This window comes from Vicia villosa, linkage group LG7 (genome assembly GCF_029867415.1).
Source record: "Vicia villosa cultivar HV-30 ecotype Madison, WI linkage group LG7, Vvil1.0, whole genome shotgun sequence".
Classification (NCBI taxonomy): Eukaryota; Viridiplantae; Streptophyta; class Magnoliopsida; order Fabales; family Fabaceae; genus Vicia; species Vicia villosa.
This window is the reverse complement of record NC_081186.1, coordinates 62085832-62104400: the sequence shown is the minus strand read 5'-3', so window position 1 is coordinate 62104400 and position 18569 is coordinate 62085832. Positions and strand designations below refer to the sequence as shown.

At 32.3% G+C, this 18569-nt stretch overlaps 1 protein-coding gene across 1 annotated transcript; it reads right to left on the bottom strand.

The window, feature by feature from the left end:
- Positions 1–16046: 16046 nt before the first annotated feature.
- Positions 16047–17855, bottom strand: LOC131620637 (7-deoxyloganetin glucosyltransferase-like). Its single transcript, XM_058891770.1, has 2 exons — positions 17248–17855; positions 16047–17161 (listed from the first exon to the last, which is right to left on the bottom strand). Exons 1-2 carry the CDS (start codon positions 17762–17764, stop codon positions 16224–16226), a joined length of 1455 nt encoding a protein of 484 aa, XP_058747753.1. The 5' UTR covers positions 17765–17855; the 3' UTR covers positions 16047–16223.
- Positions 17856–18569: the final 714 nt, after the last annotated feature.

Here is an 18569-nt window from a genome sequence, read left to right as displayed (position 1 = left end):
GTTAATGAAGATGCAAACAAGAACCTACAGAGGTTTCTGACCATGAGTACAACTTTAAAAATCGAAGGTCATACAGAAGAGGCCAAGAAGCTGAGAATGTTTCCATTCACCTTGGCAGAAGAAGCAGAAGAGTGGTTTTATTCCCTTCCAGCGGGCAGCATTACATCATGGGAAGAGATGGAAAAAGCTTTCTTAAATGAGTATTTTCCCGCCTCGGTATTTATAAGGAAGAGGTATGACATTCTGAATTTCAAGCAGAAGGAGGGTGAGCCCTTAGGAGATGCATACAAAAGATTCAAAAGAATTCTAGTAGCATGTACCACTCACAATATGGACAAGACTGAACAGATGCAAGTATTTGTCAATGGGCTCAGAATGAAAACAAAACAGTTAATTGATACAGCAGCTGGAGGCTCGACAAATTTCACAACAGCCTCAGGCATCATAAAAATCATTGAAGCAATAGCTGCAAATGAGCATTTGGAATTGTATGACAGGTGTGCTAGCAAACCGGAAGGAATCATTGATCTCAAGCTGGAGACTTCTAAAACTCGGGTTGAAGATGCGATAGCCGTAGAAGTTGAAAAGAAATTGAAGGCTATGAATATAGGTAAACAACAAGTGACTCAAGTTCAACAAGCTCAACCTATCAGCTGTGAAATCTGTAATGGCCCACACCAAACGGTGTACTGTTTTGCTACTCCCAAGCAGATTGAAGAAATCAAATTCCTAAGGCAAAACAACCCGTATTCTAACACCTACAATCCAGGGTGGAAGAATCATCCAAATTTTGCTTGGAAAGATCAACAACAACAAGTTACCCAGAAGGCAGAGTGGGAAGTGGCAATTGAAAGATTAGCTGGGCAGTGTTCTCAGTTCCAAGAAGAAACAAGAAACAACCACAGAAACATGTCGGCCTCAATTAAAAATCTGGAAGTTCAAGTGGGGTAGATAGCACAGCATCTCACTCTACAGGCACAAGGTACCCTTCCGAGCTCAACTGTGAAAAATCCGAAAGACCAGGAGAAGATTAATGCTGTTACTATAAGAAGTAGGAGAGTAGCAGAATCTGAAAAAGAAAAAGAAAAAGAGGAAATAGATGACCCCATGGTAATAGAGGTGGATCTGGAAATAAGAGAGAATCCAAAAGAGCCAGAAGTTGTGGTACCGCCGGTTAAACCAATTGAAGAAAAAAATAAGAAAGACGTTGAACCGGTGATAAAACTACCTTTCCCCTCCAGAGTGACAAAGAAGGTTTCAAGAGAGAAAGACTTTGAAAAGTTTACAAAATTGTTCAAAAAGTTAGAGGTAAATCTACCATTCTTTGAAGCACTTGAACACATGCCCTTGTATAAAAAATTTATGAAGGAGGTGTTGGCGAAAAAGAGATCACTAGAAGGAGAGCCAAAAATTGCAACCGAGAAGTGTGGTATAGTCTCGACAACAAGAAAGATACCGATAAAGAGGAAAGACCCTGGGGCGGTGGCGATACCATGCACTATCAAGAATATAGCATTTAAAAAGGTACTCCTCGATTCTGGGTCTAGTGTGAGTTTAATGCCTTTGTCCATTTTCAAAAAGCTTGAATTAGAAAAGATTAGTGAAAGTAAGACACGGTTAAGGTTCGCTGATCACACCGTCAAGAAATCCTATGGGGTAGCTGAAGATGTACTAGTGGAAGTTGATAAGTTTGTATTCCCTGTTGACTTCCACATCATGGATATTCCGGAAGACGAAGAAACTCCTATCCTTCTTGGGAGACCATTTTTGTCGACAGGCCGCTGCAACCTCGACATTGAAAAAGGGACACTAACGCTAAAATCATTTGATGAAGAAGTAACCTTGAAGATGTTAGGAGTTAAGAAAAATAGGGCAGGTATGAATGAGAAAACTTCAGCTGGTATGACAGAAGGTGAAAAAGAAGACAAAAATCCTAAAAATCTCCAAGAAAAAGTGTCAAGCATAGCCTCTCGGGTGGAACCAACTTATGTAGCTGTCAAAAGTCATAAGAAAGCGAAGGGAGTCAAAAAGAATGTGGGAAGCAAATTGAAGAGAGAAGTTATCCATGGTTTGCATCTTCATGAGTTCGTGGTTGCGAAAGTGACAAGCAACAAGGTTTGGAAAAGGAAATACCCTCCATAATAAAGGGTAATGGACCGTCGAGCCATGCGACGTTAAACGAAGCGCTTCGTGGGAGGCAACCCACGGTTTTAATAATTAATTTCTCTGTTTGTTTATTTTATTTTCAGGAAATAAAAGAGGATGTCTCTGGTGAAAGCTTGGAAGTGATCATTAGAGTGCATTACCCTCTGTGAGTCACCTCTCTCAGGCTCGTTCTGAAACATTGAGGCCAATGTTTAGTTCAAGTTTGGGGGAGGCTCTTCTCTTCGCATTTGATTTTTATGTTATTTTTATGTTACTGGTATGATGTGAAACCATAAAGTGAATTCTGCCCAAAATTTTGACTGAAATTTTAATTTTTGTTGAAGAAGTTTTGATCCTAAAGAGCGATCGGGAATAGTATATAGAGATGAAGCGAGGATTGTTTGAGGACAGGAAGTGCGGAATAATGTGACAAGAGGTTTGTTTAAGCACCCTTGGTTCCCTGAAAGAGATACGAGTCTAACGTGTAGATTTGCACCATAGTACTTGTCTCCTGAGAAGTACTTTTCGAGTAGTTTATTGATACAGTCTGGCATAATTCGGATTCACTTGCATGATGGCTGGTTGAGAAAAAAAAAGAGATATAAAGTTGGCACCAAATGATGAAAAGGCGGTAAAAGGCAATCGGCTCGCTAAGTTGGGTAACCCTCACCCGGTTATTCAGCCCATAGGAGATTGATCCCCAAACGTCGTCCAAAAGGACAATATATAACTGCAAAGTTTGAAAATTTCATCGGTAATAAAAAGTAGCCAATGCTGCTAGTTGGTGCCAGGAAAAGAAAATAAGAAGCCTTGATTCGTCTCATGCAGGTGATGATTATTATAAGAAATGCAGTGCCTTAATATGATTGTCCGAATGAAAGAGGAGGAAAATCGGAAAGAGACTTAAGTGCAAAGCATAGTTTGAGAGGTATCCGAAACGGGAGCTTGAGGTTTAATGTGGTAACAAAACTCGTCGCGTCATGTGAATGCCAAATCCACTGTTTCTTGATCAATACAGACGGATATCTCACGTATGAACACCGTGTGCTTTGAAGGTCATTAACTTTTGTAATTGTCGCTTGAGGTCAAGCAACGGTTTAAGTTTGGGGGAGTTTGATCAGTGGTTTTCACACATATATTTACCGTTGTTTTTAAGTATTTTTAAGTTATGTTATTGAGTGTTTTATTTTATTATTCGTCATTTTATGCTTTGGTTGTGTGTTTTAATGTTTTCAGGCGCATATGGATAAATCGGACTAAATCAGTGCAAAACTCAAAGTTTCGAGGAAGTTCAGAAAGTATGATTCAGGAGACCTGACACGGGTGGCCGTGTTGCTCAACACGGGCCGTGTCAGGAAGAGCGCTGGAACAAAGTGTGGAAAGAAGGGAAAAACAGTGGTGCAACACGGGTGCCCGTGTTGCTCAACACGGCCCGTGTTGCTAAGCCTGGGACTGAATGGTGAAAAATAAAATAACAGAGGACCAACACGGGTGCCCGTGTTGCTCAACACGGCCCGTGTTGGGTGATGACGCTGTTTTTAGTGATTTTTATTATTTTGTGCAGTGGATGGGCTGAAAGGGTGTTTTCGGAATTTCCAACCAACTTAAGTGAGTCTGCACTATTTAGGAGAGTTTTCAAGAGGAATTAGGGATCTTTTTGCCACACGAAGAATTGGAGGATAGAGAAAGGAAGCCTATGCAATTGGAGAAGAACAGAGAACTTTCATGAGCGGAAGCCATTGAAGATCAAAGTTCATCATCTCTATTGTAATGTCTTTATTTGATATCTTTGTAATTTCTTTGGATGATATGAGTAGCTAAACCCCCCAATGCTAGGGGGTGTCCCTGATTAACATTTGTGATGATTTTGAATTCCGAATTTCAATAACATATTTCTCTTTCATGTTCAATTTAATGGTATAAGGTTTTTAATGCTTTCCTCGTCGGATCAACTGGATTGATTTATGACTGACAATTAGGATTGACCTCCATTGTTAGGGTTTTTATACCATTATACTATAGTAGATATCACCTAGGACTAGGGATACCCTATAGTAACCGAATTGTTCTTGATTATAATAATACTTGATTTGAAACAAGGGCTCAGAATTGTTACATGTTAATGCACACACCTACCCTGGCATGTTACTCATATTTGGCCAAATCACCCTTTTTAAGTTTATTTGCAATTTAATTCGTAATCATAAAAAACCAAAACCCCCAAGGCTTTTTGTTTAATTGAATTCCTTCTAACTCTATAATATCACGCCGTCCTTGAGATCGATATTCGGGGAATTTTCCCTTTATTACTACAGAGGCAAAATAGTACACTTGCTATTTTACCGATCATTCATAAACATAGATAATGTCAAATTATAATTTACATTGTGAAACCATTAGAAATTTGACACATGTCCTAGGGTCAATCTAGTCGATCATGTAAGTTACCAAAACCTAGAGTTTCGAGGACTAACAGTTGTTTATCAGAAATCACTGGTGAACACACAACTATAACATGGGCTGGACGTTTGTTAGGGTTATCTCCTTACCATTTCAAAGGTTTTCTTAGTGACGTGTATCCCCTCGCAAAATGCACATTTGATGTAGTTTCAAAAGTTTAAATTTCCCTATTTTTATTTTTTGAGGGGTATCCCCTCATCAGTAGTTTTTAAAATTTATTTTTTATTTGTGCTTTCGAGGGGGTTATTCCACAAAATTTAGTGAGGGGCTAATCACCTCACACAATCCCCTAGCTAATCAAGCTTTTTCTTGTATCTGATGTTAATTGTATTTCGCGTCCGAGGTGTTATGTGTTTTTTTGTAGTAGTGGTCATCAAAAGAACATATTTTGTTACTGCCGTAGTGTGCTCCACGAATAGCAATGTGTTTTATAGTTCCATCCAGGAGCTTTTTACCATCCTAAGAAATAGCTTTGTATGATATACTAAGTGTCCAAGTGCACCGGAACCACCATAACCCCTGCAAACTTTATTTTCATCCATAAAAATTAAAATTAATGTTATTCAGATAAGAGAAAATGAATATATAACCTACAAAAACTTTAAATGGTTGTCTCATCATAAATTTAAAATTTCTTAACTACTTCAAATTGTATAAATGTTCACAATTTGAACATAGTTAAGTTTACACTTACTCCATATGATGAATCCATACAAGGACATAGACAAAACCGAAGCCAACGCTAACTTCAAACAAGAGATACACATTTCCACAACTTTAGTATTCCTCGATATGTAATCAACCTTATAAGCTGCAAAATATTTTTCCCATTTGTCATGGACAAAGGTAAAACTAATCGCCATTGTACTAAAGTTCTATGCAAGTAGACAAAAAACAAAAATCTCATAAAGTTACAAAGAATATAAAATTTTACACAATATGATTGTTGCATTTACTCGAAACCTAAATTTAAATAATTTTTGCTATGTTGAGTACAAAGACAGAAGAACCACAAGCTCGTACTTCTGAATCATCGGACAACAACAACATCTCAATCAAAATACAAGAGTCACTCAAAGCAAGAACAATTGGCTTGACGTCCATTTCCCTTTAAGATAAGATCTCATCCAAAATTGTTAAAATTGCGATATCAAACCTAAACTCTATAGATTTCACGTTTCTAGGTTAACATTTCGTATTAAATCACAGATAGAAACCTTTTTATGTAAAATCATATTCTGGAACGATTTTATACGATTTAAATCTTCTTGAAATGAAATCGTGTAAAATCGTTGGATTATACTTTTTGACCTGATATTACCTTGTTTTGTCAAATTTTAAAATTTACATTTTATATTTTGGCCAATGAAAACTTCTCCTTGACTTTTTGATTTTATATACATTCATATCTTGGTTATAATATTGAAAAATCATTATTATTTGGTGATAAATTTAATCTAGTCGAAAATGAATATCCTAATGAAGATGATGTTGTAGAAGGATTAAACTTTTGATTAAGTTGAAGATGAGTATGAAAACACTTTTTTTTAACTTGAAAAACTTATGAAACTCTTGTTTTTTTTTTTTAATCTTTTGAATGTTACTTTTTATGATTTTGTGGGTAATTTATATAGTTTGATACTAGTTTTTAAATATTACACTTTATTATGGTGATATAGTATATTTTTGCTTTATAATTAAGTCAAAATCTTAAATTATGTGTGTGCGTGCGTGCGTGTGTGTGTGTGTGTCGGATATATAAGTTTAATATTTTTTTAATATGAGATAATATATATACGTTTCGAATTTATGGGCTATTAATTCTATGTTTTTTATCCTGCATAAGTTTTGTTAGTATAACGACAAGTGAAAATCTCAAATTTTTAATGAGTAATTTGAGTTTGAAAGGATTAAGAAATGCTATAGGATTAAGAATTTTTTAATGCATATGTACTTCTTTGTGAAAATTTTGTGTTTTGTTTGTTGCATACTTTCTTTTCTTCTATATGATTAAAAACTCTTATAGAAAATAGTAAAATTTTACATTTGAGAGTTTTAAGAAATTACTGGCTTTCTTAAGCATTGAACTATATTCATGATCAAGTTTAGTAGCTAAAATATCTTGAACAGATAAAGCAACATTCCAATATTGAGATTAACTAGTAGCACTAAAATAATGTTTACTACCTATATATGATTTACAAGTCTTGTTATTTGTTAGTATTTTTCATGACTTGTTGAGTTTATGATTAGCTAGTAGTGTAAGTACCTTATTAACATGACTAAGAGATTAATTAGTAGGGTCAAACGAATTCATAGATTAGTATTTTAAAGCCATTCGAATAATTTAGGAAGAAAGGCTACTAGCTATCATGGGTTTGGATGACATTGTATTGAATACTGCATCTGCTATAGATGCGAGCCAAAAGCAATATTGTGATTAGTATTCATTATAAAGTTGTTAGTATATTATGGCTTCCACTTATTTTTTTTAGTTTTTTATTCTCAGTATAGAAATCTGCATATATATTTATTTTACTTGGCTTGATTTAGTTTTGTAAAGTTTTGTTTCCATAAATATTGTGTCTATTTTTAAAATAAGAAATTATTTATTTTGTTATAGACGGAATTAAATGGCACTCCTCCTATTCCTTCAGATTTGTTTGTTCATACTCACCAACATCAAAAGAATAAGACTTGAATTGATTGAAGATCAGAACATGTTTATGTAATGAGTTCTCAACTATAAATAGTTTTATTTTTTACTTTTCATGTTGATTTCATTTTATTTTACTTAATTTTAAAATATTAATTTGCCTTCTATTTGTTACAACAGGAAAAGTATAAACGTAGATGGGAAGAATTAACCCAACAACATCCTTTGTAAGGAACTCTGCCCCCAAAAGAAATCGATGTGTGGACTAAGGTTGCAGGAATAAAGAAAAGACATGTATATGGTCATGGGAGTGAATCTTCTTTATTTGCAAGTAGGTGAAATTATCATGGTTTAATTTCCTCGTCAACTGAATGCGTGCAAAAACATGAGTTTGAAGAATTGAAAAATGAAAGGGAAGAAATGAGAATTGAAAGGGAAGAAATGAGAAAGGAAAGGGATGAACTTCGTGATATGGTCAAACAATTGATGGAAAGCTTAAACTTTTGGCCCAAGCCATATAATAGAGATCAAATTAATGCAGATGATGTGGCTGAAGATAATGATGATGTGGTTGACGATAATGGTGATGTGTCTGATGATAATGTTGCTATGTCTAGTTATGGTGACGAAATCGATCAAGAATGACAAATGTAGTAGTGTGGCTTACTTTTGTATGTTTTGTGTTTGTTTTTTGAGTTATGATATTGACTTTTTGTATGCAAGAATTGAAAGGGATTTATTTCCCCTTTTGTATGTGTATGATGATGGTGAATATTAATTCACTTAGTTTTGAATATGTTTTGGATTGATTATGTATTTTTTTATAAGTATTTGGTAATACTTAAAAAAATTATGTTCTTTTTATGGTGTGCTTGTTTATTTATTTGGTGTATATGAAATAATTTTAGAGATATTAAATTTGATCAAAAAAATTACTTCTAGGGGTTGTAAATTATTAATAATAATAATTTGCAAAAATTCTGGCAACAGAGACTGTAATAGAGACCGATTTTACCATACAATGTCTCCTCTTCAGTCACAAACTCGATTAAAACTGACATATACATTAATTCCAACTAGGTCACAAAAATGGTCTCTGCATTTGGTATATGATACCGGTCTTTAAAATTTGTCTCTGATTCAATCACTGAAAAATTGGTCGCTAACGGGGAGCGACCAGAGCTTCGCTACTGCATATATTTGGTCGCGGATTTAGTTGCTATTTAATATAGTGACTGATTTTTTAGTGTTTCAGTCTCTAAAGGCGAGATTTCTAGTAGTGAAGATTAGATCCCATCCAAAGTTGTTAAAATCGCAATTTAAAACCTAAACTCTATAGATTTTACGTTTCTAGGTCAGCATTTCGTATTAAATCGCAGGTATTATGTAAAATCACATTCTGGAACGATTTAAAAGATTTAAATCATTTTGAAATCGTGTAAAATCCTTGGATTATACTCTTTGACTAGATTTTACCTTTTTTGTCAAATTTTAAAAATCACATTTTATATTTTGGCCCATGTAAACTTCTCCTTGACTTTTTAATTTTATTCACAGTCATATCTTGGTTATAATATTGAAAAATATTTATCATTTGGTGATAAATTTAATCAAGTCAAATATGAATATCCTAATGAAGATGATGTTGTAGAAGGATTAAACTTTTGATTAAGTTAAAGATGAAGATGAAAACACCTTTTTTTTTTAACTTGAAAAACTTATGAAACTATTGTTTTTTTGGATGATCATTTGAATGTTACTTTTTTATAATTTGGTGGGTAATTTATGTAGTTTGATACGAGTTTATAAATATTTCATTTTATTATGGTGATCTAGTATATTTTTGCTTTATAATTAAGGGTTAAATATGTTTATGGTCCTTATAAATATCTCAATTTTCGCTTTTAGTCCTTCTAAAATTTTCCTTCAAACAATGGTCCTTATAAAATTTTCCATCCACAATTTTGGTCCCTACCGTCAACTTTCATTAACGGAAGCTGACGTGGCACGCCACGTGGACGACATCTTGGAAAAAATCTGAAAAAACTTGAAATTGCGGGGGTTTTAAACCTCCTCTAAACAAACTCAGGAAAAGGAAAAAAACTATTAGTTATGAACTTTTGTCAAACACCTTGCGAGCAAGTTTTGCAACAACAATTATATCACATAAATTCATCAATGGTTAACATATATTGTATTACTGTAAAAATTTATCGTCTCTCAGCAAAAGAATAGAAAGAAATGCTAACCAAATACAAGCCAACTACGAAGCATACATAAAACTTTAAGCACGAACATAATTGTTATACGTACATATTTTTTTCTATCATAATCACATTGGTATCTTGGATTATCATATTTTAACATAACCCAATGACCCTTAATTAAATACAGGTCATATGTAGATATAATTAGTAAAATTATATTCTCACAAACATGCAATCCAAGAGTTTCTGATTTCATTTGCCCCTTTGTATGCGTTTTTCGCTGTTGGATTATTAGTATAGATGTTGCATTTACATCTCTCAAGTATTACGCATCAACCAAATTAGCTTTATCATAAGACACAAACCACAAGAGGAAATGTCCACAACCCAATCAGCACCCTCCACATTGTCGAGCACAACTCCATCTACACCTTCGAAGTGGCCAATAGAGAATAAGTTGGAGAAGTTGAGAGTTCTATAAGAATAACAAAGCAATTTCTAAGGTTTCTAAAGTTGACAATTTTTGCCTGGGTATAATAGAGAACATTTCAAGCTCCAAAAACGTCACAGCGCCACCATCCATCCATCACAAATTGACCATAGCAATTAGCAAAAACCTCGGCATTACAATCTGGCATGCCATTGATGAATTCATGTGATATAATTGCTGTTGCAAAACTTGCTCGCAAGGTGTTTGACAAAAGTTCAGAACCAATATTTTTTTCCTTTTCTTGAGTTTGTTTAAAGGAGGTTTAAAACCCCCGCAATTTAAATGTTTTCAGATTTTTTCCAAGCTGTCTTCCCCGTGGTGTGCCACGTCAGATTCCGTTAATGAAAATTGACGGCAGGGACCAAAATTGTGGATGAAAACATTTATGAGGACCATTGTTTGAAAGAAAATTTTAGAGGGACTAAAAGTGAAAATTGATATATTTATAAGGACCACAAACATATTTAACTTTATAATTAAGTTAAAATTTTAAATTATTAATGCATTTACAATATTATATAAGTATATATATGTCGGGTATATAAATTTAATATTATTTTAATATGACCTAAACTATGATTTTACGTTTCAATCTTACCTAAGCAAAATGAGTTAAGGTAAAAACTCGATTTTGACAACTTTCCATCTCTTCGTGATAATCATCAGATCTGAGTGTAACTTCACATATCTATGAATCCTGACCTGAACAGCAAAACCACATATCTGAGTGTAATTTCAAAAAAATAGAAAGAACCATATATCAATATAGAGAAAAACAAAAAGCTATATAAAAGACAACAGGCTTGGGCTTCTTCTCGTTTAACATTGTTGGTGTTGATGTGCCATTGTTGGTGTTGATGTGCCATTGAAGAGAGTTTATCAAAGAAAACAAGGAAAACGAGAGAAAGAGGAGAAGAAGTAGTAAGAAAGATGACTAGGGTTTAATTTACGTTTCAACTTCTATTGTTTTTAAATTTAAAATTCTAAACCAACATGAAATAAAATAATTCCATGTCATCTAATTTAATACTAATTAAAGTGTTAAATGTTTAAATTCCACTGCTATCATAAAATGATTTGAGAATGGTATATTGAGTAATGTGGCACCCTTTGAGTAACTATTCATCATGTTTTAATAAATTAAGTGTCTAGGGTATAGGGTGTTACATATTTGGTATCAGAGCAGGTTGGTTCATTCAGCCTAGCTTTTGTGAACTTGTTCATACCATAGTGTACGAACTCTCTCTGTAACACCCTAAAAACCCAAGCGTTTATTCGTATAAAACATGCAAAAATAATTTAACTTAAATATCAAAATTGTACGCATACTTATGGGTATTTATATTTGTTAGTAATTATCAAAATTACTTAAATATTATTTTGTCTAGCCTAAAACTATTATTATTATTATTATTATTATTATTATTATTATTATTATTATTATTATTATTATTATTATTATTATTATTATTATTATTATTATTATTATTATTATTATGGTCCCATATATAGTGGGTAAAACCGTCGTCGCGCTACTACAGAAATTATATACAACAACGCCAAAGTTAGAATCGTATCCTATTCACCATTGTAATATGTTAAAGTTGAAGCGCTCAGTGATTATAAAAAGTAATTTAATGACAGTTGTTCTTGAAAACCTTGGTGATAAATTATGCGTAACAAGCTTCGATTCCCATCAACTATATTTTTTCCATTTTTTTGAGTACATTAAGCTTGTGTCACCTAAGTCCATTATTGAAAAGATAAATTGAAAGTGATTTATTAACGTTGGATTGACTCAATAGTGGTTAAAGGTTTTACTGAGAAATTAAAACAAAATTTATTCTGCATTTCTTTCAGAAGATGCCCTAGGCGAACATAAGATGAACCAGAGACGATATCGAAAGTGTAGTATGTATCGTTATCATATTCATTCATTTGGAACTCAAATCTTCACTCTTTTTATTCATTTGAATCACAAATCTTTAACATCTTCATTCTTGTTCTCGTCCTCATCTTCGAAGTACGGTACTATTCATCTTCGGTTTTCATTCTTGTTTTCTGGGTACACGTTGTTTGCTTCATATTTCATTAAATATTGTATACTGTTCATATTTACCGTTTATTTGCTGTTTTGTTTGTGTACGTGTTTCATATGCTTTTAGCTTTTTTGGTGGATATAGAAGTGAACAAAAATATTATATTGTTGTGAGTTATATTTTTGTTATGAATATGCTTGAATTTTATGCACATGAGTTTGGTTTAGATTTTGGTGTATTGTAATTTCTAAGTATTTTCATGTATTTTCGTTCTGTTGCAACTATGTTTTGATTTAGTAACATATAAAAAACCTTAATCATATAAGAAAGCCCTAGATAAGATGTAACCTTAAGCCGACAAATAAAAATTTCATTCAATAAACTTAAAAAAAGGTTGACATAGTAAAAACTTACAAAAAATTTCATTAAGTAAATTTTTTTATTTATCATATCTAAATTCTTTAGCTGAGAGAAAGTTTCACCAAGTATAATATGCTTTATTTGTTAGAACAAGATTTGATTCTGCAATATATCTTTAAGTTTTGATGATAACAATGAGTATATTTGTATGAACAATTTTGGTACTCTAATGTTTGTTTCTTTAAGCTTTTAACAAACAGGTTCTGAATCTGATGAAAGGCGTGGCTAATGCATCAAAAGATACCAAGTTCCGCATTCGCGCTACACAAGTTCTGATGAACAGTAGCAAAACACTTCAAAATCATTTGAAGTTATCACTCTAATACAAAGTCTGAAGAAACCAATATGAAGACCAAGTGCTGAAAGACTCTGAAGACGCAGTTCTGAAGACTTGAAGCTCTGAAGATTTATTTTTCTGAAGACAAAGGGTATTGAAGACCAAGTGTTGAAGACTCTAAAGACGTGGTTTTGAAGACTCTGAAGACTTGAAGCTCCGAAGATCCAAAAGCTTATTTTCTTTCTTCCAACTCATGCTGTCAGCCTTTGAAGTTCGAGAAGAAAAGAGTATAACGTTATGTAGTACAAAGTACAAGGTACAGACGAATGTTTCGCTCCACTACTATGAAAAGACATATTTTATGTACTATCTTGTCTCCCACTATGATCAAGCCGCCAAACTTCTGGAAGTTCCAGAACTGCCCTCTAACGGATATATTATATTTGCTATATAAAGGGCTTGAAAACTCAATGATAAAGCTGCTAATTCACGATCATATCCATTCTTGAAATAATGTTCATAGCTTTATACTCTTAATTCTAGAATTTGAAATATATCGTTTACATTCCGCTTGTGTAGAAGCATTTATACTGTAAACAAACTCTGATTCAAACAGTTGTTTGATTGTGCCTCAAGAGATCTGTTGGTGACTAGTGTTTTCACCCTTCTTCTTCTTGATCTCCTCATCCTGAGAGCTCTCATGAGTCTCAAAGGTTCAGGAGCAGGTCTTTTTCAATGCCTTGGACCTCTATAGCCAAAGGTTAGACATCATCTTTTATTCTCTCAGCATTGGATGAGGTACTCGTTTTATGTTTTGGTTATTCCTCTTCTCTGATTTCTTTGAATGGAGTTTCACCAGAAGTACCCATTTTGATTTTTCTTCTACTGATTTCTTTGAATAAAGTTCTTTTTGTGTTTTGGTTCAAAGAGGTTTTTAGCTTTTATATTGGTTCTTCTGACTCTTCCTCTTCTCTAATCTTTGAAAGTCTAAAAGTCAAAATATTTGCACGCATCTCAAATTTCCTTCTAATTATGGTTTCTTTAAATCTCCATGTTTTCTTCTCTTGGAAGTTGGAAACATCTTCTGGATGACTAGCTACCTCGAGCTGTTGAATAATTACATCTCTTTGTCTTTTCAAATTTCTTTTTCCCTTCTTTGATATTCATTTAACTCCTTCTTATGCATAATTTGATTTCTCATCTGTACATTGTAGGTTGTTTGGTTCATAATGAAATTGTGTCATTGATGTAATACAAGATTTTACATTCAATTAACAAATGAGTGTATATTTCTAAAAGCAGAGAATTCCTTTTTTAGCAACGGTTATAAAAACTAACTGTGGTTGTATATTGAACGCCAGAATATCGCTGTTGAGAATCGAACCTAGGATCTTTAAGTCTATCACAACAATTGAGTTAAGTAATCCTTGTGATAGCGCGCACTTTCCAATATACTACAACGGTCTCAGGACCATGATTGTAAGTAACACATTTACAACAACACTACATAACAACGCTAGGACCTGCGTGATTATATATTTTTTCCAACCGTTGTTAAATGCCTTTTTTTCGTAGTAGTGTCGATAGTTATTTTTGTAAATAGAATAAATAACACATACATTGTAACAAAAATCGCAAAATTTTATCCATACTCTCCATACCACTGAAATACTCAAGTCAAAGAGCGAAATAGTGTGTGAGAAACATGTATCTCTCTGTGTCAAGTCTTTTCGTTGCTTTCTTGTTTCCTTCAATGTAATATTTTCTTTTTCCTACTTTCACTTTTACTCTTATTTAACGTTATTTACTGCATTTTACCTTGTCATTTATTACAACTCAAATTCATTTAAAATTTGTTTCTACGTTGTTATTGTGAAAACGACAACGGTATTTAATTCACACGCATGTGTGTTCATACATATCATTTGCACGAATTACTTTAGAGTGTGTTTGGATGAAGCATTTTAATGAGGTAATGTAATGTTTTGAGAGAATTTAAAATGATTTGCACAAAATTTATTATTTTGATACAAAAATGAAAATTTGTTAAATTGATGAAAATTTAAGTGGAATTTTATATAAGTTAAATTTAATTATTTTGAAATGACACCAAAAACTAAAGAATTTGAAATTCCTCTCATACTCCATACATGTATTTGTTACTATTATTTCTTTAAATTTTGCAAATTGGTCCTCATATTTTTCATATTTACAAAATTGACTCCAAAAAATTGCAAATTGGTCCTTAATAATTTTTAAATTTTACAATTTGGTCCTTCAAATTTTTAAAAATTGCAAATTGGTCTCTACTTTTCAATTTTTTAATTTGATCCAATTTTTTTTATATTTTATAAAAAATGACCCTAAAAATCTAACAATAAATTATTTTAATACTTCTTCCAAACAAAATACTTCCACCGTCCCAAAATAAGTGTCATAGTTGACATTTTCACACAAAGTAAGAAAATATGATAAATAAAAGAGAGAATGACAATTTTACCAAATTATCCTTATTTATTATTGGTGTATTTTTATTATCATTAATGCAATGCGAGAGAAATAGTAAATCAAGAATATTAATTAGAGGGTACAATTGGAAGATAAAAACTAAAATTACATTGGGAAACTAAAAGTGACACTTATTTTGGGACAAATAATTTCTACAAATATGACATTTATTTTGGGACAGAGGGAGTAATTTAAAAATAAATGGATTTTAATTGAATTATTTAAATTACTTTGAATTTTAAGTTCCTTTAAAATTGTCAATTACCTCATTCAAATACACTCTAAAAAAAATCGAATTTATTTCACTTGTTTTCTAAACTTGTGATTGGTTAAAAAACAACGGTAAATGGAATATCACTTATTTTGTTGTCATTTATGTTAAATTTATTAAAAATATATCTATAAATACTTATTAATATCTCAAAATCTACTAATATCTATTTGATGGATACCACATGGCTACGAGACAAATACATATATCATATATTTATTCAAGATGATAGCGAAAAATACTTATAGATACCCATTGCATCTCTATACACCAACTCATCACATCAAATAATAGATACAGATCCAAACAATTCATAAAACACAAAAGTCAAACAAACAAAGTTTAGCTCAATTTTCTCCCTTCTCTCTAATAACAAATCAATCCCAAGACAAAATTTTAACATTATTAACAACATAACTAAAACTAACCACTGGTCCCTTAAACATAACTATATTCTTCACTAACCCAAGGATCTCAATCACTCAATAATAAAAGATCACTGTATCCAAATTATGCATCTAACTTTTCTCCTACGTCCTTTATAATAAGACAGATATTCTATAAAAATAAGACTATATTAATAAAATCATTTTTGATAAAAAAATGGTTTCTCAATTATAATTTAATACAATTATTATTGTAAAATTACAAATACATATGAAAGTATAAAAAAAAATTATACTAAAATACAACAAATACTAGAATTTTATAATGAAGTACATAAAAGTAATATTCAATTATAATGAAATACTAGAAATTCTCTTTCAAGAGAACATCACGGAACATCTTCTCGAGATTCATAAATGATGATCCATTTGGACCCAAAGCAGCATTTTGTGCCAATTTCTTCCATTCCAAAGCTTTCTCTTTCATCTCTCTACCCTTTTCCCCCTCCATCATCTCCTTCACAAGACTCTCAATCTTATCCCTCTTAGCATCTTCAATCTCCAAACCGATCCCCCATTCATGACAACTAAATCGACAATTAGTTTGTTGTTCAGCAAAGAAAGGCCAACATATCATTGGAACACCACCGCACACACTTTCCAACGTCGAATTCCAACCACTATGTGTCAAAAACCCTCCAATTGCTGAATGATCCAAAACCTCCTCTTGTGGACACCAACTTGATAACATTCCTCTATCTTTTGTCTCTTCCAGAAACTCTTGAGGAAGAACTGAGTTTTCACCAGCTACGAGATCAGGCCTTATTACCCATAAAAATGGTATTTTACTATTGGCTAGTCCCCAAGCAAACTCAACCATCTGTTCATTTGTCATAACTGTAATACTTCCGAAATTCACATAAACAACAGAATTCGGTTCTTTGCTATTCAACCATTCTAAACACTCCGGCTCCTCCTTCCAAAGATTAGAACCAAATGAATTCAACTCCTTATTAGTCACTTCCTTCAAGAGTAAATGCAAGGGACCAATGGAATAAACAGGAGGAAAATCTAAGGAAGAGAATCCTTCCAAAACACTATGTTCCAAATCATCAAAAGTGTTAAGAATAATTGCTGAAGCTTTTTCAGCTCTTTTACATTCACCACGTAAAAAATCAACCATAAGATCATTTGGGTCTGTAGTTCTGATGAAGCTTGGAATATCCTTTAAACGTATTTGTTTTATGCCTGGCACCCAATCTATGGTAGTCTCCAAATATCCATTTGTCATATAACTCGAATCTGCATGTTGAACAACACGTTAAAATCGTGTTTAGACTTTTATATCTAAAGAAAATAAAAAATTTCATGTAAGAAAAATGATTTACCTTTGAGTGGTGTGAAGCCTCTTTCAACGAGTTGTTGATATTGCGTATAAGCCATGAAGCCACAAGCACTAGTTGTCCAGAAAAGCACTTCTGGGATATTAAGTTCTTGAGCAGCATCCAAGGTAAAACTCATAACACCATCAGAAACTATGCAACTAACAGGAGGGGTGTTTATATCACTATTGAGTTTTGAAAGAAGTTTTTTAAAGTGAGGTAAGCAAGTTTTTTTAGTGGAGTCACACAAGGAAGGGATATCCTGTGTGACATCCACATCGGTCTCAGGTAGACCATCAGGAATGGTTTCAAAACGGAAAGAAGAGAGACCGTTTAGAGAATTGGGGCCTCTAGCTTTGAGCAGACGTTTGTGATTGTATTCAGTGTTAACAATGGTGACATGAAAACCACCTTTGAAATGAAGAAGCTTTGCTAGTTTGAGCATTGGATTTATATGACCTTGTGCTGGATATGGGATACACACAACATGTGGTTTATTCTTTGTTGTGTTTAAAGAACCCATTTTGTTAGCAACTAATAAAGTTTTTCTTTCAAAGAAGAACTAATTAGCAAAAGGAATAAGTGATTTGAGTTTGTTTGGTATGACACATTGGAATAGAAGTAGACATTTTATAGATGAAATAGGCATGGCGGTGGCAAATATTAAAAGAATAAATTTTACTATCAAGTTGATGGTTGGTGGGGATACTATAGACACGTGGGTTTGTGATTATATTATTAATAATTATTGTCTTTAAAATGAAATATGAATGAAAATAATATTTAAAAATTGATGTAATAAGCTTTTTATATAATATTTTGATTATATTTCATTCTAGAAGGAGTAAATTATTGCTATTGCAAAGATGAAACCATTATTTTTTATTAATTTCCATGTGTTTACTTTTTTTTCTTTTAATATGTATTAATAGAATTAATAAATTTTTTAATTTTTAAAATCTATATTTAGAATATATATATATATATATATATATATATATATATATATATATATATATAAATTAAAAATTAAAATCTACTATTTCTAACAATTACTAAGAGATTGACCAAACTCCCTAAATTGCCTTTTTTTCAAAAAAAATTTACACTACAAATTGGACATTTTGGTAACTAACAAAATAAGCCTTCACTTTTTCATCTTTTCTAATTTTTTAGATCAAGTGTTCCACTTTCATTAGTCCATACAGTTCTTCTTTCTCTCTTTGTTTTCTCTTTCTCTTTACTCTCTCTTCAATATATAATTATTATAATCCTAGATGTTTTTTTAGAAAAAATGATACTTTACATTTCTATGTCACTCTCTCTCA